This window comes from Dipodomys spectabilis, unplaced genomic scaffold (genome assembly GCF_019054845.1).
Source record: "Dipodomys spectabilis isolate Male_0828 unplaced genomic scaffold, ASM1905484v1 ptg000138l, whole genome shotgun sequence".
NCBI lineage: Eukaryota > Metazoa > Chordata > Mammalia > Rodentia > Heteromyidae > Dipodomys > Dipodomys spectabilis.
The window spans coordinates 8,699,855-8,721,911 of NW_024870815.1; the positions used below are offsets into that span (position 1 = coordinate 8,699,855).

At 44.3% G+C, this 22,057-nt stretch overlaps 1 protein-coding gene and 1 non-coding gene across 2 annotated transcripts; both read right to left on the minus strand.

The window, feature by feature from the left end:
• Window positions 1-16,402: 16,402 nt before the first annotated feature.
• Rpl37 (ribosomal protein L37) lies at window positions 16,403-19,189 on the minus strand. Its single transcript, XM_042690539.1, has 4 exons — window positions 19,093-19,189; window positions 18,269-18,404; window positions 17,982-18,066; window positions 16,403-16,522 (listed from the first exon to the last, which is right to left on the minus strand). Exons 1-4 carry the CDS (start codon window positions 19,093-19,095, stop codon window positions 16,453-16,455), a joined length of 294 nt encoding a protein of 97 aa, XP_042546473.1. The 5' UTR covers window positions 19,096-19,189; the 3' UTR covers window positions 16,403-16,452.
• Window positions 16,601-16,678, minus strand: LOC122117042. Its single transcript, XR_006149064.1, has one exon. It is a non-coding gene; the product is annotated as a small nucleolar RNA SNORD72 (small nucleolar RNA).
• Window positions 19,190-22,057: the final 2,868 nt, after the last annotated feature.

A 22,057-nucleotide genomic window follows, 5' to 3' on the forward strand; every position in this document is an offset into this window, starting at 1 on the left:
AGTATAGCTCCTTCTTCATTTTTGCTGCATGCAGGATTGTTTCCTTATTATTCAGATCCATCATTGTTACTATTATGTGCCTAGAAGTGTTTCTCCTGGGATCTTGCTTGTTGGGTGTTCGATAAGCTTTTGTGATGTAGTTAAGATGGTCGTTTTTGAGGTGGGGAAAATTTTCATTGACTATCTTGTTAAATAGGTGTTGCATTCCCTTGCTCTGGAATTCCTCACCTTCGTCCACTCCGATTATGCGAAGGTTAAATTTTTTAGCATTATCTGCTTGCTCTTGAATTTCCCTTTGGTTTAATTTGAGTGATTTTTCCATATCTGTCACTTTTTGGTCCAGTTGGTGTATTCTGTCTTCTGTATCTGACACTCTACCTTCCATTTCATTCACTCTGTTGACCGTGGCTTCTATTGTGGTTTGCATGGTGGAAATGGATCCCTTTATGGATTCAATGTTGGTTCTCAGAGTACTGATCTCACCTCTCAATGAGGTGAGATCAGTATGCATTACCTCTAATTTGGCGTTTATCTCACTTCTTACTGAGGTTTGTGCAGCTTCTATTTTTGCATCCAATTTTTGTTTGATGTCCTGTATATCTTTTGATAGTTCATCCTTGTGCTCTTTCAATTTCTGATCCATTTCTCGCTTTATTTCTTGAGTCATTGCCTCCAGCAACCCTTGGATGTAGTTTTTGTCTTCCATTCCTGCTTTGCTCCCACTGGGGCTCTCCCCTGCGTGGCTGCTGGCTTTTGAGGTGAGCTTGCTGTCCTGGGTAGTGGTAAACCTTGTGATTTTTCTCTGTGATTTTCGCATGGGGGTTCAGGAGACTGCTCTTCAATCTTGTTTTGGTGTGTCTGTCTTTGCTTGGTTGCTGATTCTGTATTGGTAGAGAGAGTCTGTGCCTGATCTGGATTCTGTTGGGAGCCTATTTCCAGCTGCTATTCACTTAGGATTCTCAGCTCTCTGCTGTAGCAATTCCCGCCTTTGGAAGGGTTGAGCAGCCTGGACTGCTTGTGTTTGCTCCTGCGGGTGCTCTTGGGAAGATCAGATGCTCTGGATGCACTCTCCCAAATACTGGAGTCTGCTATGGGCTCCTGATGTGTTTTTGTTTGTTTGTTTTGGGCTGGTTGTGGGCTTGAACTCTAGGTTTGGGTGCTGTCCCTCAGCTCTTCAGCTCAGGGCTGGCACCCTACCATTTGAGCCACAGCCCCACTTCTGACCCTTTTTGCTTTGTTCAGGCGCCGGTCCCCTGGCCTGGTTCCGGCCCCAGCCTGGAGCGCGCTCGTTAGGCCTGTGCTAATGTGTATACCACCTTGGTTATGCAGCCTGGAGGACACAGTTCAAATTTCTTCTACTGTTGGTAGTCTTGACCCAGGGGCACTGTTCCTGGCTTGAGCATTTAAGCTCCCTTCCAGGGGCGCTCTTGCTCTGGCCTGGCCAGCAGAGTGTGCTCTACCGGCTGGTGGAGCTCTCGAACAGTTCCCAGTTTTAGTGGGTCCTGTGGTCCGGGTGTTGGGGTAGGGAGTCTAGGTCAGGGTCTGGGGATTCCCTCCAGCTCTGGTCTCCCTTGATGGATTCCCTGTCCCCTGATGGGTACTCACCCTGTAGGTCGTCAGTTGTTGTTGCAGTCCGTCAGTTGTTGTTGCAGTCCGAGTTCAGTTGGGGTGGTTGCGGGCTGGGTTGGGCGGCCCCCCGCCGGGTCGTTGCGATCGCGATTGGGCGGGTGGTCGGCGGACAGGTCCCTTTGTGGCGCTGCTGGTGCCTGTGGCGCTGCTGGTGCCGGGCGGCTTTGGCGGGATGGAGCCTCTCCGCTCCGGTGGAGAGTGAGGGGTGGGGGTGGGATCCTCGTGGAGACTCCCGGCTGGTAGGTTTCTCTGTTCCTGGCGATCCGCTGTTCTGCAATCCGGTACCTGGTGATCTGCAAGCAGCCCCCTGTGTCTCTGTGGCTCCGGCAGCCCCCGCGGGGCCGGCTGGCCGGCGGCTTGGCGCACTGCCGCGCGGCCAGTAAAGGTTGGGGGAGGGGTCTTCGCTCTTCTCTGTTCTGAATTTCTTCTTTTCCTCTCTTTCTTTTTTTTGTTATTTTCCACCTCTGGTTTTTCTCTGAGTGTTCGTCTTTTTGTTGTTGTCGGTCTCTTGGGGAGATTAAACGTTGGAACTCGAACTCTCTTTTTGGTTGGAGAGAGCTGTGGCGTTTCCCTACTGCCCCGTCGCCATCTTCCCTTTCTTTCTTTCTTAAAAGCCTGTGTCCATTTTATTTCTTGTATCTCAGTCTTTTCTCTTTTTCATTATTTTTTGAAGGTTTCATCAAAATGTCTTCTACCCTCTCCAAATCTGCTCATTATTCAAGTATTTGTTAATCTGCCAGACACTCGCTAATTTTATTTTTGAGAAACATGAAAAGTCACAGTCCCTACCTTGGAGACAGAAAGGTCTACAGTAACAGTTTTCTAATATTTCTCCACCCCTAACCTGCAAAAGTAACATTCACATGGCTCAATATTCTCCTAGGATGGAGGCAAAGGTAGACTTCGGTTTACACATGGCTCTGACCCGTCACAACTCTGTCCTCCTATTAAAGCAAAGTGTATTGGAATGTAAGTGGGTTAAGAATGATAACTGAATCCACTCTAAGAGTAGACAAAACGGAATTGTATGCAAGCTTGAATACATCCACTTTTATTAGTATGAACAAATTATGTGCTTATAGGACATACCCAGATAACCCATTACTGTGGTGTATCATCTCCAGTCTCATGGAGGGTCTGGATCATGGACAGCTGCTTCCTTTCCAGTCCTTTAGGGCTTCCAAGGGGTTGTGCCTCTGAGGCTTTTCTGAGATGTTACGAGACTTAAGATGGATTTTACATGTCCCTAACATCCATCTCTAAATGTGATGGCCAGAATTAAAAAATAGTCTGTGTACTGCATATACTTCTAATGATTCAGCCTAGTATTTCCTTAGCTTCACTGCAGTTACATCGTGGCTAATACTTGATACTGATTTTTTTTTTATTGTGAAAATACTGTACAGAGAATATTGATGTTTTCTTTTGGGTCCAGTTATGGGGCCTGAACTCGGGGCCTGGATGCTGTCCCTTAGCTCTTCAGCTCAAGGCTAGCACTCTACCACTTGAGCCACAGTGCCATTTCCGGCTTTTTTTTTTTCTGTGTATGAGGTGCTGAGGAATCGAACCCAGGGCCTCAAGCATGCAAGGCAAGCGCTCTACCACTGAGCCACCTTCCCAGCCCTTGATGTTTTCTTAAACTTGTTTTGTGTTTTGTTTTTGTCGGTCATGGGGCTTGAACTCTGGGCCTGGGTGATGTCCCTCAGCTCTTCAGTTCAAGGCTAGCACTCTACCACTTGAACCACAGTGCCACTTCCAGTTTTCTGGTGGTTTATTGGAGATAAGAGTCTCACGGACTTTCCTGCCTAGGCTGGCTTTGAAACTTGATCCTCCAATCTCAGCCTCCTGAGTAGCTAGGATTTACAGGCGTGAGCCACAAGCGCCCAGCCATTAATATGTTTAAGAAGGGAATATTAAGAGATGCTGTTTTTACTCAAATAAAATGTGGCTGGTGGGGGGAGGGTAGGGATGAGAAAACTTGAGGAGGGGATTCCAGGTTGTAGAAAATAACATATGCAAAATTGGAGGAAAGTAAACCTTCATCTATTTAGGAAGAGCTAAGGGTTACAGTGAAGGATGGAATCATCCTTGTAGAAACAGGCCCAGACTTTCCTCCAAAACCTCAGCACACTGTTCATTTCACGCATCTCTACTTATGAGTGGGTGGGTGGTTAGTCCTGGCTGGGTCTGTACTGTTATTAAGAAGATGGAACCCTGTCCCCTCTTCACTTGATTACAAAACAAATAGACCTATTCATGATCAAAACTATACAAAGCATACTAACTTGTCAGAAGATTTAAATCTTTTAACAGTCCTTTCAGTTAAGAGAAATAATATTATTGCAATGCTTGATAAGAAATGTACGCATTATTCTGCCCATGTAATTGTAACCCCTCTGTACAGTATGTTCACAAAAAAAAATAAAAAAAAAGAAATAATATTATTGCATAGTTGGGCTGGGAATGTGGTTTAGTTGTAGAGTGCTTGCCTAGCATATGCTGACAAATTGTTCCTTTAGGTTAAGGTCATCAAAGAGAATAAACGGTCATTTAACTGTGCAGTTTTGAGTTGTTGATAGAAATACTCAATTACACTTTGGTAATGCAAAGAACTGAAAAACATGGGGATGCCTTAGCTGATTATTTGGCTCTCCAGACTAGTAATTTGGTGTTTTTCAAACCAATATTCTTCCAAAACTTGCTCAAACTTTATTTAAGTGGAAAGGTAGAAAAAATGGAATGCTAGAACAGTATCCCAGGAAGCAAAGACTAACTTCTTAGCATTTAACAGGCATATGACCACAAGGTTTTGACAGCATTGTGGTAGGGTTTTTTTTTTTTGTTTTTTTTTTGGGGGGGGTCCGGTCGTGGGGCCTGAACTCTGGGCTTGGGCACTGTCCCTCAGCTCTTCAGCTCAAGGCTAGTGCTCTACCACTTGAGCCACAGCTTTTTTCTTTTTGCATATGTGGTGCTGAGGAATCGAACCCAGGGCCTCAGGCATGCAAGGCAAGCGCTCTACTACTGAGCCACCTTCCCAGCCCACGTTGTGGTATTTTTATCAGTTACTTTTTAGAAGGAACCTCTGTTGAACGTCCTTCTAGTTGGTGTTTTTCTTGTGGCTAGCCTGGTGTGGGTTTGAAAGAGGAAAAATACAGACATAATGGTCTACTTGCATCACTACTTTTTCTCCCCATCTACTTTTCAACATATCAAGGGCACATCTTGTCAACATCATGTATTATCATTGACCTTGGTTGCCTGTCTGAGGTGATGTTTGTCAGGTTTTTTCCCTGTAGGTTACACTGTTTTGCTGTTCCAGTCTTTGGAAGGATTTCAACAGTTACAATTCATACGCAAAGAATCCACAAATAGACACCCTTTTCTTCAGAGTTTCTAAGTTGTATATCTACCCAACACTAGGGAGTTGGGGATACAGAGGCAGGAGGATCAAACTAGGCTTGGCTGGCACCAATGGCTCATATCTATAATACTAGCTACTCAAGAGACAGAGATCTGAGAATCACAGTGTGAAGCCAGCCAGGCAGTAAAGCCGTCATGAGACACTTACTGCCAATTAACCACCAAAAAGCTAGATAGGTTCGTGTGTGAATGAAAACACCAAGGAAGAACTTTCAGATCCCAAGTTCAAACCCAGTACAGGCATATGTACACACTCTCACTTGTGTATGTGTACGTGCACACACACACACACACACACACACAGAGGCCTGCACTACATAACTACATAGGGAACTCCCTTTACAGGGTGAAAATCTATATAAACTATTTAGATTCTCTATTACAGATTTTGTCTCCTGTCTCTTTTGTCCTTATTTATTCAATCAGTCACTTTATAGCAGTGGGGAGTCATAGATCTTTTATTCTAAAACTATTCCAGCTTTGGTTACTGGATGGAGGCCCTTTTGGTGGTTCCTGCGTCCCTTGATATCCTCTGTACACAATTTAGATAGATTTTGTTATTTAACACTTTATGCCTCTGTAAGATGCTCTAGGCTCATCTTGTGTATTTCCTGCCCTAGTCTTAGACTTAGCTATTTCTCCAAGGAGTCTTTTTTTGAAAGATTAAGACTGGGTGCCGATGGCTCACACCTATAATCCTAGCTACTCAGGAGGCTGAGATCTGAGGATCGCAATTCAAAGCCAGCCTGGGCAGGAAAGTCTGTGAAACTCTTATCTCCAATAAACCACTCAGAAAACTGGAAGTGACACTGTGGCTCAAGTGATATAGCACTGGCCTTGAGCTGAAGAGCCCAGGGACAGTGCCCAAGTCAAGTTTAAGCCCCATGACTGACAAAAAAAAAGAAACCAAGATTAGTCCATGGTGGCACATGCCTATAATCCCAAAGATCTGAGGATCACAATTCAAAGCCAGCGTTCACAGGAAAGTTCATAAGACTCTTGTCTCCAGCCAGGTGTCAATGGCTCACACCTGTAGTCCTAGCTATTCAGGAGACCAAGATCTAAGGATCATGGTTCAAAGCCAGCCTGGGCAGGAAAGGCCGTGAGACTCATATCTCCAGTAAACTGCTCAGAAAACCGGAAGAGGAGCTGTGGTAAGTTCTAGCCTTGAGCTGAAGAGCTCAGGGACAGTGCCTAGACCCTGAGTTCAAGTCCCATCACCAACAAAAAAATATATTAGATGCTAAACTATTTGGGAGAGTATCATTTTTAGACCCTTTCTGCTGGAAGAGCAAATATGGCTAAGTATACAGTAACTCATAAATCTACCCAAAACTTAATTTGTTCTATGCAGAGAATCATTCTGTCTTAGTCCATTAAAGTTGCTACTAAGAAAACACTATAAATTGGGTGGCATATAAACAACAAAATATATATAGCTCACAGTTCTGGAGGCTGGGACGTCCAAGATACCAGGCAATATTCAGCATCTAATGAGAGACATTTCCTGGCTCATAGTTGACACCTATTTACTGGGTAACACTTTTTTTTTTTTTGGTCGGTTGTGGGGCTTGAACTCTGGGCTTGGGCGCTGTCCCTGTGCTCTTCAGCTCAGTTTGAGCCACAGAGCCACTTCCAATTTTCTAGTGGTTTATTAGACTCTCACGGACTTTCCTGCCCAGGCTGGCTTTGAACCATGATCCTCAGATCTCAGCCTCCTAAGTAGCTAGGATTATAGGCATGAGCCACTGGCGCCCAGCTCTGGGAGCTTTTAATGAGGGCAACAATACTATTCAAGAGGGCTTCACTTTCATTACCATATCATTAGGTTTTAATGTTGAGGTGGGTGGTTTTTGTTTCTTTGTGCCAGTTCTGGGGCTTGAACTCAAGGGTCTGGGTGCTTTTTCACTCGAGTCTGGTGCTCTACCACTTGAGCCATATCTCTACTCCTGACTTGTTTTGTGATTCATTGGAAATAGTCTCATGGTCTTTCCTGCCTGGGCTGGCTTTGAACTGTGATCTTCAATTTTCAGCTTCCTACATAGCTAGAATCATAGGCATGAGCCATTGGTGCCCAGCTAATGCTTTTTTTTTTTGAGTTCAGCTCCCTTCCTGCTCTTCCATTTTGCATGTGAGGTGACAGTGGAAAGACCTCCACTGTGCCAGCTCCATGATATTGGACTTGCCACTTTCCACAACTACAAAGAGAAGAAATATCTGTTCTAAAATTACTCAGACTCAGGTATTCTATCCTAGCAGCCCAAAATATAGTAAAATAGAGGGACAGAAACATCCAGAACATAGCAAGCTCTGAACCGTAAGGAAATGATTCTGGGCAAACTTCAGATGTCCCAGCATTCCTACAGGGCCAGCCTCCTGCCATGGATGTGGCTTCTCCAACCTCAGCTTCTGCTGTGCATACTGATAAGGGACAAGTAATGACCAGAATGTTCCTCAGAATGCTCCGGCTCAGGGGCAGCTTCACAGAAGAATACTATTGACAAAATTACACCCCCCCCCCCTGCAATGATTCTCCTCCCCTCTCCTTTCCTACCCTCCTCTGACCTCTTCTCCCTCCCCCCCCCTCCCTTCCCCCCCCCCCTTTCTGGCATTTGGCAGTAGCTAGAAGAGCACTGTATCATTTGAGCATCATGTCTTTGAAGTTCATGCAATTTATTCAAAGTGTAAAGCTTTTCAGAATTTAAAAACTGATGTAGTTGGAGGTGTGGCTCAAGTAGTAGAGAGTTGCCTTGCAAGCTTGAGTCCTTGAGTTCACTTCTTTGAATAACCACAACAAAAGGAAGTAAAGGAGAGAGGGAGGGAGAGAGGAAGGAAGGAATGGAGGAAGGTAAGCGAAAAGAAGGAAGAATGGGAGGAAGAAAGGAAGAGAGTGAGCCTCCACCTCTGGAGTACATTTAACATAGATGCTAATGATTTGGATATGAAGTGTTCTACAATAAAGGATTGATGTATTGAACACTGGTTCCTGGCACTATTTGGGGGAAATTCTGGAAATATTAGAAGGGGGGCCTAAGTGGAAGAAGTAGGTCATCGAAGGCATATTCCCTAGGGCTGAATCTCCCCATTTCCAGCTCTAGGTTTCCTATCCAGTGTGACATGAGTAACCTCCACCACATGCTCCTGTCATCCGTTATTAACCTGACACCATTTTTTTAAGCTTCTCGATCATTTAGAAAGAAAACGTTCTCAAGTAACATCATTGAAAACAGAATAACAGTTCTATTAAAACACAGACACTTTACACTATCATAAAGCAGGTATAAAGTGTTCACAGGTGATGTTCTTTCTTACCATGGGTCTAGAAACTATGAAGCCAGGAATTGTGGACAGAAATTTCTGGAACTGTGAACTAAAATAAGTCAGTCCCTCCTTAAGTTGCTTATGTTAGATATTTCTTCTTGACAATGCAAAAAGTATTGTCTCTCATTGAATACAACAGATGCATACCACCATGCCCAGATTTGCTATTATTTTAGATGAATTGTATTTCACATGAGTTAACTAAATGCTAGTTTTGTGAATGACATCTTAGATTTGTGTAGTTTATGAACTGTGTAGTTTATGATGGCTCCACTTCCAGGATATAGATGAGGATGGATTCTATTTAATGAAGGCACATTTGGCACAAAATTCGTATTTTATGTACAAAAGTATTTTTATTAATTAAAGGGCTGCCTTGTAGCACTCACTGGTGCTAGACTCCTGTTACCAGAGAAATAAAATAGATACCTTTAACACCAAGCTCTCCTTGCAGTATATCTCCAGAGAGATATATATTATACCAACTGAAGTCACTTGCAATTCTAAAAGAACTATGCCATGCTGTGCTGTCTCATAGTGGTGTGTTCCCAGAGGACTCTCTCTCTCTCCAGAGCCATCTGTAATAGCACAGTACTTCTGAGGCCTCCTGTTTCCTCTCTCTCCCCTTGGGGAGCTGCTTCTCCTCTGAGGGAAACTGCTCTAACTATGCCTTCACTACCCTCAGGTAGTGGAACATGCACTGCTTTGCCTTCCACCTATTCACTTAAGATGGTTCTGCTCCTAAAACACTATTTGCTATTGGGCTTCTTCATTGCCCACCTCCGGTATCTGCCCTAACTTGTGGAAACTGAACCTTTCCCCTATACCACTTTCCTTCCCAGTGGCCTTTTAAAACAAAAATAAACAAAAAACTGTCAGAGGTGGAGACGTGGCTCAAATGATAGCTAACCTGCCTGGTGTGAATGATGCCTTTAATTCAAATGCCAAATAAGTAAGACCTTTCCCCAAAAGACTTATTAATTTTATTTACCTAATGACATCCTAGAATTGAAATATCCTTAATAAAGCAGCATTTTACATTTGCATTGCTTGCACACCTATGTAAATATTTTTTTAATTAAAAAAATTATCAGAAGTGGCACTGTGCCTCAAGTGGTAGAGCAATAGCCTTGAGCTGAAGAGCTGAGGGACAGCGCCCAGGCCCAGAGTTCAAGCCCCACGACTGACAAAAAAACAACAAAAAACTTCCTAAAAAATGTTATCTTTAAGTAGTTGTACAAAAGTTGCCATTTAACAGAATCTTATGAATACAATATATCTTGATGGATGCCACCCCTTCAACATCCTCACCCATCCCTCCCCTCCCCACCTCTTCCTCAGTCTTCTTAATTTTGTAGGATATACACTGAATTATTGTTTGCATTCTCCCTCTCTTCTCCTTATCTACCCTGGTGTTTTTATGTTCAATCACTACAGCAGGAGTGTTTCTACTTCAGGGAACTGACAAAAGAGTTACTTGTGCACATATATTCAAATGAAATATATCTAAGGACTTTGCCACAACTTTTAGATTCCTCAACCAAATTCAGATAAGGTTAAAATCTGATTAGATCCAGTATAGAATTCCAGGGGAGAGGCCAATGGAGAAATTTCCATGAAGAAATTTGAAGTGAGCAGTCCAACTTCCTTTAGTGAAAGGAAACAGGGGAGGCATCCAGAGCTTTGTAATGTGTTTTCTACAACTGTTTTGGTGAGGAGCCAAGAGTTGCTGCCATGAGATCTCCCTGTACTTCTGAGTTTGTTCTGGGCAAGGATGTAGGCCACATGGGAGAGCCAGCATGGAATAATTTCAATCCTGCCAGAAGAGAAACTCAGGATATAGAACCTGGACATTATGGGCTAGGCAGGAATTATAAAGACTGCTTTATGGCAGGACTGGGACATGAGCTTGCTCAGGGCCTCAGGCTCACACTTGGCTTTTTCACTCAAGGTGTCGCTGTATCACTTGAGCCAGACCTCCACTTCCTAAAAGACTATTTTGAACTGAGGTACATCCACTCAACTCATGGGAACTTCAGGTGATCTAACCCAGCAGGGAACCTCAAGGATACTTTACAAGCACCCAGGAGAGGAAGAGATTAAACAGTTTAATCTATTTTTTTTTTTTTTTGGGTCCTGTCGTAGGGCCTGAACTCTGGGCGTGGGCACTGTCCTTCAGCTCAAGGCTAGCGCTCTACCACTTGAGCCGCAGCACCACTTCCCATTTTTTTTTTGCTTATGTGGTGCTGAGGAATCGAACCCAGGACCTCAGGCATGCAAGGCAAACGCTCTACCACTGAGCCACCTTCCCAGCCTAACAGTTTAATCTTTTGAGTCCAGCAATTATGAAGTCACCCTGCTAAGGAAGAACTACCCTATCTTCTCACCCCTTACTACATCTAACTTAGTCTTTGGATCCCAAAGAATATAAACTGGGAGAAAGCTGAGATCAGAAGGATTACTGCCAGAATTTAGCTCAAAGCAGGCTCCAAAGGAAAGAAAATGAGTTACAGTCAACTTCAAATTATGGCCCATTTCATAGGCCTGACATTTTACTTATTGAAATAAAACTTGTTTTCAACGTATCATGATAGATATTCATTATCTTTCTTCTCTAACTCGGTTTTTTGTATGTGTGTGTGGGAGAGGGGGGGTCTGGTCATGGGGCCTGAACGCTGGGCCTGAGCGCTGTCCCTCAGCTCTTCAGCTCAAGGCTAGCGCTCTACCACTTGAGCCACAGCACCACTTCTGGCTTTTTTCTTTTTGCTTATGTGTTGCTGAGGAATCAAACCCAGGGCCTCATGCGTGCAAGGCAAGCGCTCTACCACTGAGCCACTTTCCCAGCCCTCTAACTCGTTTTTTGTTGGCTGGTCGTGGACCTTAAACTCGGCCTGCGTGCTGTCCCTGAGCTCTTCAGCTAAAAGCTAGTGCCCTACCACTTGAGCCAGGTGCTACTTCCTCATTATATTTATTAGCTGAGCAGACATTAATTGCACAAAAGATTTCATTGAGTTATTTCATGCATGCAGATGGGTCCTGAGGCTTGAACTCAGGGCCTAGGCACTGTCTTGAGTTTTGAGCACAAGGCTAGTGTTCTACCACTCAAGCCACATTCACAGCTTATGGCTGGTTAACTGTAATTAAGAATCTCATGGAAAGTTCCTTCCCAGGGCTGGCTTCCAGCAGCAATCCTCAGATCTCAGACTCCTTAGTAGCTAGAAGTACAGGCATAAGCCACTAGTGCCCATCTTACACTGTACCTTAAAATATATTTTGTTATTGTTGTACAGAGGGGTTGACATTTTGTAACTTAGGTACCTTTTAAAAATTCTTTACATGGGCAAGGACAGGAAGGGGCACCATTGTCTAAAAACAAGTATGCTTATTACCTGACTTAGGAAACAGACACTCCTCTGTATAACACCTAATAACAAAATTATATTTTAAAGAATCTTACAGAAGTAGAGCTGTGGCTCAAAGCCAGTTTAGGCAGAAAAGGCCTGTGGCTCTAGGAAGTATGGCTTGAAGTGGTAGATGGCTAGCCTTGAACAGAAGAGATCAGGGGCAAGTGCACTAGCCTTGAGCACAAAAGCTCAAGACAGTACCCAGGCCTGAGTTCAAGCCCCAGAAACACACACACACACACACACACGCTTTACACACACACACACTTTACACACACACCCTGGCTGGGCTTTAAGCCCCAGAACCAGAACCTGTACACACACACACACCCCTGGCTGGGCTTTGGTGGCTCACACCTATAATCCTAGCTACTCAGTAGGCTGAGATCTGAGGATTTCTGTTCAAAGCCAGTTTAGGCAGAAAAAGCCTATGGCTCTAGGAAGTATGGCTTGAAGTGGTAGATGGCTAGCCTTGAACAGAAGAGGTCAGGGCAAGTGCCCAGTCCTGAGTTGCAATGAGTCATCTTGTGTCCTTGTTTCAGCCTTTTGTTATTCCTCTACCTGTCCCCAAATTAAATAAATGTATGTACAAGGTGCAGGGTACCAAAATCAAGTACCATGACAACAGGGGATATACCATAGGGGTATATAAAAAAAATCATAGTTCATTAAAAACAACAAAGAAAAACCTCTTATGTCCATATCTTGGAGTTCATTTCACTTATCATCTTATATGGTCATGTGTACATAGCTTTTGAGTCCCATTCTAAATCTTTTTTTTTTTGGTTGGTCGTGGGTCTTGAACTCTGAGCCTGGGCACTGTCCCTGTGATCTTCAGCTCAAGGTAAGTTCTTGCAAGTTCTACTGCTTGAGCCACAGTGCCACTTCTGGTTTTCTAGTGGTTTATTGGAGATAAGAATCTCACGGACTTTCCTGCCCGGGCTGGCTTTGAACCACGATGATTCTCAGATCTCAGCCTCCTGAATAGCTAGGATTACAGGCATGACCCACCAGTGCCTGGCTCCATTCTAAATCTTTAAGAACAGTTCTCCTTCACTAGTATTATGATCATTACTTCTAGCTTTCTTGTCCTAGCTCTCCACCTAATATATGGAATGTGTTAATTATTCTCATCTTTGCTATGACCTAATACCTAACACGAATAAAGAAAAAAATCATGGCTCATAGTCCATGATTGCTTGGTGTTATGTGCTAAGACAAAAATGAATAAATCAAAGTAGGATGTAAGCCAGACTGGCCTTTAACTTGGAATCTTAAAGTCTGCAACTTGAATGCTGACACAGCAACCTGTGCATTTAATACATCATAACATTGCTTTAGTTAACTGCTAATCACTGTCTCAATTACAAACTCCGTAAAGATAGATATTATACTTTTCAACTAGTTTTTATGTCCAGATCTTAGCAGGGGCTCAATAAAGCTGACCAAATGAGCATAATCGCTGTATTGCAACTAATTACAGCACACTGTTGCCTCCTACTATGGATGACACGTTTAAGTTAGTCAGTCCCCAAAGGTGTCAGTGTCAACCGTCCTATTGGGAGAACAGGTACCTGCTATATTTGAAGTTTGGGGCCAAATCAACCAGACTTCCAATCAAGTGGGTGCGTTGGATAAGCATTTTAGGTAGAAGGCATACCGTATAGTCCCAGCTAGGCAGGAGACTGAGGCAGACTTTGAGGCCAGCTTGAGAATTTACCTGTTTTTTTTTTAATATGAAAAATAAAAGTAGGAAGGTAATGGGAGTCTAGCTCAGTGGCAGTGCAGCATGCTTAGCATATACTAGGCCATGTTCAAATTCTAGCACAAAAAGTTGAAATTAAAAAAATGACCGGCTCAGACATTTAAAATATAATGGATACCTGAACGGTAATTTGATAAGACAAAGTACTACTAAAGACAAACACAGAGAAGCTAGGTTGTAGTGAATCAAAAGATGTTGAAAAGTGGCATGTGGTCAGAAGACAAGGTAGAACAGGCAAGAATTTGGCTATTAGACCCACTGCTTGAGTACTGCCACCCAAAAATTGCAGGGCTATTCAAAAATGGATAAGCAGTGTTGTTCTGTCTTCTAGGGATTTAAGACTACTGAGTTAATGGGTATATCCTCCCAACTTCAGTCAACAAATATTGCAAACTATATAAAGTTGCTGACTAATCCTGCCACAGGAAGTTGCTGAGTATCTGGTTCTGCCACAGGGAAAAGGTTTGGGGGCGCAGATAAATCATATGGTCTATACACATGATAAATGGCATGTAGGCGAGACAAGAAAAGATTAATGATAAATGAAGTACTATGTTCTTAGGGTCTTTATGGCAACCATCTGGCTTTGTGTGCCTTCTGTCCAAGATATGTAAATTTATAACTACTTAGCAGGGTTATTTACTGCTCCTGAGCTTACGTAAACTGAGTGAACTTCAGGATATCAGCTATACATCAGATGAAAATTATAAAAACTAGAATTCAACCTGTGATATGGACACCAACTGAGTGCTTTCAGTTCTGATTTAGCGCAGCTCTTTCCAATTACCCCTCCATCTGCAAGGCCATTTTTTCTTTCCTGAGCCTCCTGAGAGGGATTACTGGCAGTGCTCCAGTAATTTCCCAATGAAACATCCCATGCCAAGGAAACAGGAACCAGAAAGAGCTAAGTTTAAATCTATTTCTCAATAGTTTCCCCTCCAAGACTGCAGCCAATGTTAAAGTATGATTTATAGACTTACCTATTGCTCACAAGCTTTTATTAGTTCATGTTGCAAAGTGAACCCAGGTAGATAGTAATAAAACCATCCTGAGCAGCCTAATTCCTACACGTTAAGAACCTGTGATACCCTAAGGTAAAGCATGGTCTCTTACTGGGAGAGAGCCTCCATAGGCTTCATCAGAAGTTTCTGCAAAAGTTAATGTTAGGTAGCTGAGACTTGACGTATGAATCAAGTTAAAAAGCAGGGTTGCCAGGGGCTGGGAAGGTAGCTCAGTGGTAGAGCACTTGCCTTGCATGCATGAGGCCCTGGGTTCGATTCCTCAGCACCACATAAGCAAAAGAAAAAAGCCAGAAGTGGCGCTGTGGCTCGGGACAGCGCCCAGGCCCAGAGTTCAGGCCCCATGAGTGGACCCCCCCCCAAAAAAAAAAAAGCAGGCTTGCCGGGTGCTGGTGGCTCATACCTATAATCCTAGGAAGCTGGAATCTGAGGACCTCAGTTTGAGGCTAGCCCAGACAGGAAAGTATGTAATACTCTTATCTCCAATAAACTATGTCAGAAAAAGCTCAAGTGGTAGAGTACAAGCCTTGAGCAAGCAGCTCAGGGACAGAGCTCAAGATTGGCCAAAAAAAAAAGGGTGGTGGTGGTGGTGGAGGGGTTGCTGGGAAGGTGGCTCAGTGGTACAGTGCTTGCCTTGCATGCATGAGACCCCGGGTTGATCCTCAGTACCACATAAGCAGAAAAAGCCAGAAGTGGCTCTGTGGCTCGAGTGGTAGAGTGCTAGCTTTGAGCTGAGGGACAGTGCCCAGGCTGAGTTCAGGCCCCACAACTGACCCCCCCCACACACACAAAAAAAGGACATTGTACTTATAACTTGACTCCTAGAATGTACAATCTTTATAAGTCTGTAATCCTACCCAGGAGTCAGATCTGGGAATAGTTCATAGCCAGCCTGGATAATAAAGTCCATTGACTATCTACAGAAGAAAGCGATATGGTTCCAAGTGATAGTGCTAACCTTGAGCAAAAGAACTAAGACAGCATCCAAGCACCACAAATAACATGGCACTTACATAAAGTATGTAATCATCCCAAAAGGGAATTGAGGCTGCAGCTTGGCTGTTAAGAATTTTTTTTTTTTGTCAGTTGTGGGGCTTGAGCTCTGGGTTCGGGCGCTGTCCCAAGGTGAGGGCTCTACCACTTGAGCCACTGTGCCACTTCTGGCTTTCTGGTGGTTAATTGGAGATGAGTCTCATGGACTTTTCTGCCCAGGCTGGCTTTGAACCCTGATTCTCAGATCTCAGCCTCCTGAGTAGCTAAAAAAGCAGCCCATCTTCTATGCTTACCTCAAGGAAAACAATGAAGTTTTAAAACAAACAGAAAAATTCAGCATTATCATAGTTTTGGATTAACTTTTAAAAAAATGCCTATGTCTCAGGGATTCCATACTTACACTGGGCTCTCACCTAGCCAACCTGTTTTGTTTTTACTTAGCCACTCTCACAGCAAAGCAAGCATTACCCGTACTAGGATGAGTAAGGTTAGCTTTTTGTTTGAGTTCACCCATCTATGTCATTTAGCCTCACTGTCACCCCAGGCCTTATGTATGATTGACAGCCCCAACCATCACTTCCACGCTCACCTACTCACCTGGTTCCATTCTCCAAACAGAAGTTTGTTAAAACCAAAGACCGCTAAAAATACCTTAGGTATTCATTCAGAAGGATGAGATCTGAGGATCATGGTTCAAAGCCAGCCTGGGCAGGAAAAGTCTGATGCATATCTTCAGTTAACCAACAAAGCATTAGAAGTAGAGCTGTGTTTCCAAGCTCAGGGATAGCACCCAAAGGGAGTTTAAGCCCCATGACTGAACAACCAACCAAACAAACCTTAGGACACAAGAGTTTTTTTTTTTAAACCAGAACATTTATTGTATGGCTAGTCTTTTAAATTCTCAAGATGAACTGGATGCTGCAACAGCTGCTCTCTTAGGTTTAGGTGTTGTTCCTTCACGGAATCCATGCCTGTGTCATGTTAAGATAAAAAGTTACTTTAGCAACATCAATACATGCCTTTTAATTTCTATTTAACAATTTTTCATGAGCTTATCTCAGTCAGATGCTGAAATCAATATTGCATTCATATGTTCAGACATTTTTTGACAACATCACTGATAAGCATTCTCTTTAAGATATCCATTTTAAGTTAACTTGATATTAATAAAGGCCCCACAGTTTGACTGTACTGGCCAGTGAACCGTTATTTTGTTTTTAAAGAGTTCCTTATGCTATTAAGAATAGATCTGGCTGAAGCCAGGAGCCGGTGACTCATGTCTGTAATCCTAGCTACTCAGTAGACTGAGATCTGAGGATACCTGTTCAAAGCCAGCCCGGGCAGGAAATGCCATGAAACTCTTATCTCCAATAAACCACCCAGAAAATTGAAGTGGCGCTGTGGCTCAAGTGGTAGAGTGCCAGCCTTGAGCTGAAGAGCTCAGGGGCAGTGCCTAGGCCGAGTTCAAGCCCCATAACCGACCAAAAACAACAGCAACAAAAAGACTCAAATAATTTCCCCTCAACACACTGCCAAATGCTGACCTATTCATTTTAACTAAATACTCAAACCACCTCTAAAGTATAGACCAAGTGAATGGATTACACCCTCAGTACAAGTAATCTTCCAGCTAAAAACGCAATTTGAGAACTGCTGAAATAAGAGCATTGTAACTAAAACAGCATGAAAGATTCTCAGCTGGGCTGTAATCCTAGTATTCTGAAGGCTGAGATCTGAGGACTGCAGTTCAAAGCCAGACAAACAAGGAAATCCTAAGACCCCCATCTCCAATGATCTAATAAGAAAAAGCTGTGGTACTGTGGCTCAGGTGATGGAGTAGTAGCCTTGAACACTAGAAAGCTCAGGGACAGCGCCCAGGCTGAGTTCAAGGCTCAGAACCAGAAAAAAGTAGATTCGCAGGTAAATTTTTACCTGAACAAAACTCTTAAGCTATTTTTCTCTACAGAAATTCAAGTAGCAACCAGGAGAGTTTTTTTTTTTTTTGGTCTGGTCGTGGGGTCTGAACTATGGGCGCTGTCCCTCAGCTCTTCAGCTCAAGGCTAGCGCTCTACCACTTGAGCCACAGCACCACTTCCAGCTTTTTTCTTTGCTTATGTGGTGCTGAGGAATTGAACCCAGGACCTCACGCATGCAAGGCAAGCACTCTACCACCGAGCCACCTTCCCAGCCCACCAGGACAGTTTCGTTTTGAAAGCAAGTAGACTTCTGGGCTCCAGAGATCAATTGTATAAAGATGCCATTACAAATGTTGGTGTAAATTACAGTGAAAGTACTAACAACCAGGGGAGCCTCTTCCAAATAATGTAGATACCTTAGTTGAACCTCACTTTAATTCAATTCTTGCAAGAAAACACAAGCACTGTTATCCAAGCCCTTAGAACCAGTTATAATGAAGCATAAAAACCATACCTGAATCTGCGATAGACAATTTTTAGGTGCCTCATCCGACCTGTCCCGGTAGTATTTCGTCTCTTAGCCTTGGCACTCCAGTTATCTGAAACACAAGATTCCAAATGATTTTCCAAACACGCATCTTGTTAAGTCCATTCTCTTGAAAGCCCCTTGTAGGAAGTTGTATGCCCCTTCACCAATGGCATACGTATGTACAAATATTTTGTTCCTCCCAAATGAAAAGTTCAAAGCCATGGCCCCATGTTTGGGTGCAATGCAAACAAAAACTAGGCATCGTTACTTACACTTTCTCTTGCGTTTTGCAGGATAGCCACATTTGCCACACGTCGACTTCTGAAGGTGGTAGGCCTTAGAACCGCAGCGGCGGCACAACGTGTGCGTCTTATTGCGACGCTTTCCAAAGGATGACGTTCCCTTCGTCTGAAGATGAACAGAAATCACTACTAATAAGTGATATTAGTTAAAACGCCTCTTCCCAAGAGTCGCACTGACCCGAAACCGGTGTTGTTTTGTTTTTTTTTGCCAGTCCTGGGACTTCAACTCAGGGCCTGGATGTTGTCTCTGAGCTTTTCTGATCAAGCCTGGAGCCCTACCACTTGAGCCGCAGCTCCATTTCCCGCTGTTTTGGCACTTAGTTGAAGGTAACATTCTCAAGGCCTTTCCTGACCCGGCTGGCTTCGAACCGCGATTCTCAGCCTTCTGGGTAGTTTGGATTACAGGTGTGAGCCACCGGCGCCGGGCTCTGAAACCGACATTTATTTTTTTAAGCAAAAACCTAAGGCTTAGGGGCAAAGGCTGCGTGTATCTCAAGGCCCTGGGGGAGAGGCCAAGCACCTCCATGAATTGTGTCGGAGCCAAACGCCCCCAAGCCTCTCCTCACATCTCTCCGAGGGGAGAGCCAAAGCAAAGGGCCTAACACGGTTCCAGCTCCGGGGCTGGTCCACCAGCCAGAAGCCAGTCCCTGGGCACCGGGGGCCGCTGCACGCCCTTCCCCAGCCCACCCGCTCCCCTCACCCGCAACGCCGCCAGCCACCCACGGGGAGCGGGCTGCGAAGCCCAGGGGCCGAGGATGGAAAGCGATTCCAAGGGACCGCGGCCAACGACTCACCATCTTGCCTCTGCCGCCGAGACCAAAGAGGCCGGAAGAGGAAGCACTTCCGCTATACCACCCTCAGACGCTTCCGCCCAGGGAACTACTTCCTGAAGGCGCGGTGCAACCTCCTTAAGTGTCCGTCGTCCACATTATGGGTCGGGTCAAGAGGTGGCGGCTGAGGCAGGCCTAGCCAATCGAGTTTCAGAATCCGGGAGGGGGCGTGGCTGTCAGCTAGTACGTCAGGGAGTGGGCGTGTCACCCCGGCTCGCCAGTCTGCTGGATCCGGGGGAGTTAAGTACGGTTTTGTTGCTGGTCCCGGTTAAGGTCGCTTTTCGCCGGCAGGGTTGGCGTCTCCCCGTGGATTCGGCGCTCCGGGCATTGGCCTCATTACAGATTGGGACTGGAATCCCGTTCCAGGCCAGGTTCGTCCTTCCTTCGGGACGGAGGCTGCTGGCGACCCTCGCCGTGTTAGGCACTCGGGGGCAGAGGTTGGACCTTGCCGTTCATCCTGCCCTGTGGACCTTGTAAATAAGCTTCCCTCACCGAGTGCTGTCAGATCCATTCTGCGGGGCTGGGTAGGCTGAGATTGATCATTCTTAGCTCACCTTGATAAATGCCATTGCTTTTATCTCAGAAAAAAGACCCAAACTCGCAAAAACAACCCCCAGGCATTTAAAAATAAACAGGAGAAAAAGTCTCAATCATATAATCTTCACACTTCCTAAAGCAAACACTTCTCGCAATCTCACAAGCTAAATTTTAGAAAAATGATAGGTAGCAGAGTAAGATGGACACTGGGAACCAGAGGTTCCGTTTTCTCGGATTAACAATTAGTGCCCGTCAAGTAATAGGGTCTCCTTTAGGGGAAGGTTTACAAACAAGTTTGGAAACTGGCAAGTGGGAGGAAGGAGGAGTAGAGGCTAGACAAGAAAGCGACCGGACGTTAAGTGATTGCACCAAACTGTACATCAGCTGGGTTATCTCTTGTATTTTTCTACTTTGACTAGTTGCTACAAACTTGGTTACATAAAACAATACTAGTCCCAAAGTAGAAAGTTTCACTTATTAAACTAAGTTCTAGATATCCGAAGTACAATATCATGCCTATAGTCAACAATATTGTATTGCACACTTAAAATCTGTTGAGAGTGGATCTGAGGGTAAGTGTTCGGTGTGTGTGTGTGTGTGTGTATTCAAGCTCTGGCTCCACGGCTAGCAGTCTCATTTGAGGCACAGCTCTGGTCAACTGTTTTGTTGATTAATTGATGATAGAGTCTCACAGACTTGTTTTGCCCTAGCTGGCTTCTAATTATGATGCTCAAATCTCAGCCTCCTATGGCTAGGATCTTTACCACAACAAAAAACATTTGTAAGGATTCTTCTGATCAGATGCACCAGAAGGATCTTCCTGGTAGGGCTAACGGTGTACTGCCTCTGAGGTGGAGCACGTGCTCACTGTTAATGTATGAGAGTGTGAGAGGCTCTGGGTTTTATTCCCCAGTACCACAAAACTAAATGGAAAAGTTGGCAGAACAGCCTTTTTCTTGGAATCTCTAGGAACAAATCTGTTATAGTCCTCTTTTTAGATTCTAGAAGTTAAATGAACTTTTCGTTTTATTGCTCCCTCTACCTACTTCCTTCCTTCCTTCCTTTTTTTTTTTTTTTGTCGGTCATGGGGCTTGAACCCTGGGTTTGGGCACTATCCCTGCACTCTTCAGCTCAAGGCGAGCGCTCTACCGCTTGAGCCACACTGCCACTTCCGGTTTTCTAGTGGTCTATTGGAGATAAGAGTCTCACGGACTTTTCTGCCCGGCCTGGCTTTGAACTATGATCCTCAGTCAGATCTCAGCCTCCTGAGTAGCTAGGATGACAGGCGTGAGCCACTGGCTTCCTTCCTTCCTTCCTTCCTTTCTCTTTTCTTTCTCGTTCTCTCTTTTTTTTGTTGGTTGTGGGGCTTGAACTAAGGGTCTGGGTGCCATCTTTGAGCTCTTTTGCTCAAGGCTAGCGCTCTACCACTTGGAGCCACAGCACCATTTCGGGGGTTTCTGAGGTTAGTTGGACATAATAGTCTCTTAGACTCTCCTGCCTAAGATGGCTTCAAACTGTGATCCTCAGATCTCAGCCTCCTGACTAGTATTACAGGCATGAGCCACCAGCACCTGGCAAGCTTTCTTTGCATATTAACTATTTATCTTTAATAATAAGCACTTATAAATCCATTCCCTGAGCATATCCTACATCTAACTTTATAGTTTCCCCTTCTGCTAATTCCACCCCTTCCTTTCCCTCCCTGCCTCAGATAATCATTCTTCTGAATTTCACATTCATTATTTCTCTCCGCCCCTCAAGTTTTATATAAGTTTTGTTGTTCTTTTTTCTTCTGAGACAGGGCCTGCTTTGTTGTCCAGACTGGCCTCCAACTCCCAGGCTTATGCAATCAATCTTAGTGCTCAGCCTCATTGCTGGGGCTACCGTTTTACCACTTACTACTATGCTTTTTATATTGTTACGTGTGTGTGTGTGTGTGTGTGTGTGTGTGTGTGTGTGGTGTTTAAAAGGATGTCATGATGAGATCTTTTTGGGGACTCAGCATTTTCCCTTAATATTTTTGCAATTTTCTATATGATAGGTTGCTGAAATTCATTCATTTTGAATGTTGCATAGATCTTGTTGAGTAAGATTTATGCATCCTGTTGACAGTTATTTAGATTGGTTTTAGGCTCTTGTGAACTATATAATTGTAAATAAAGACCAATTAATTTTTTTGAGAAATCAAAATGAGAAAAAGCATGTTAATAAACACAACTTTAAGGGCTGGGAAGGTGGCTCAGTGGTAGAGGGCTTGCCTTGCATGCATGAAGCCCGGGGTTCGATTCCTCAGCACCACATAAGCAAAAAGAAAAAAACCGGAAGTGGCGTTGTAGCTCAAGTGGTAGAGCGCTAGCCTTGAGCTGAAGAGCTGAGGGGCAGTGCCCAGGCC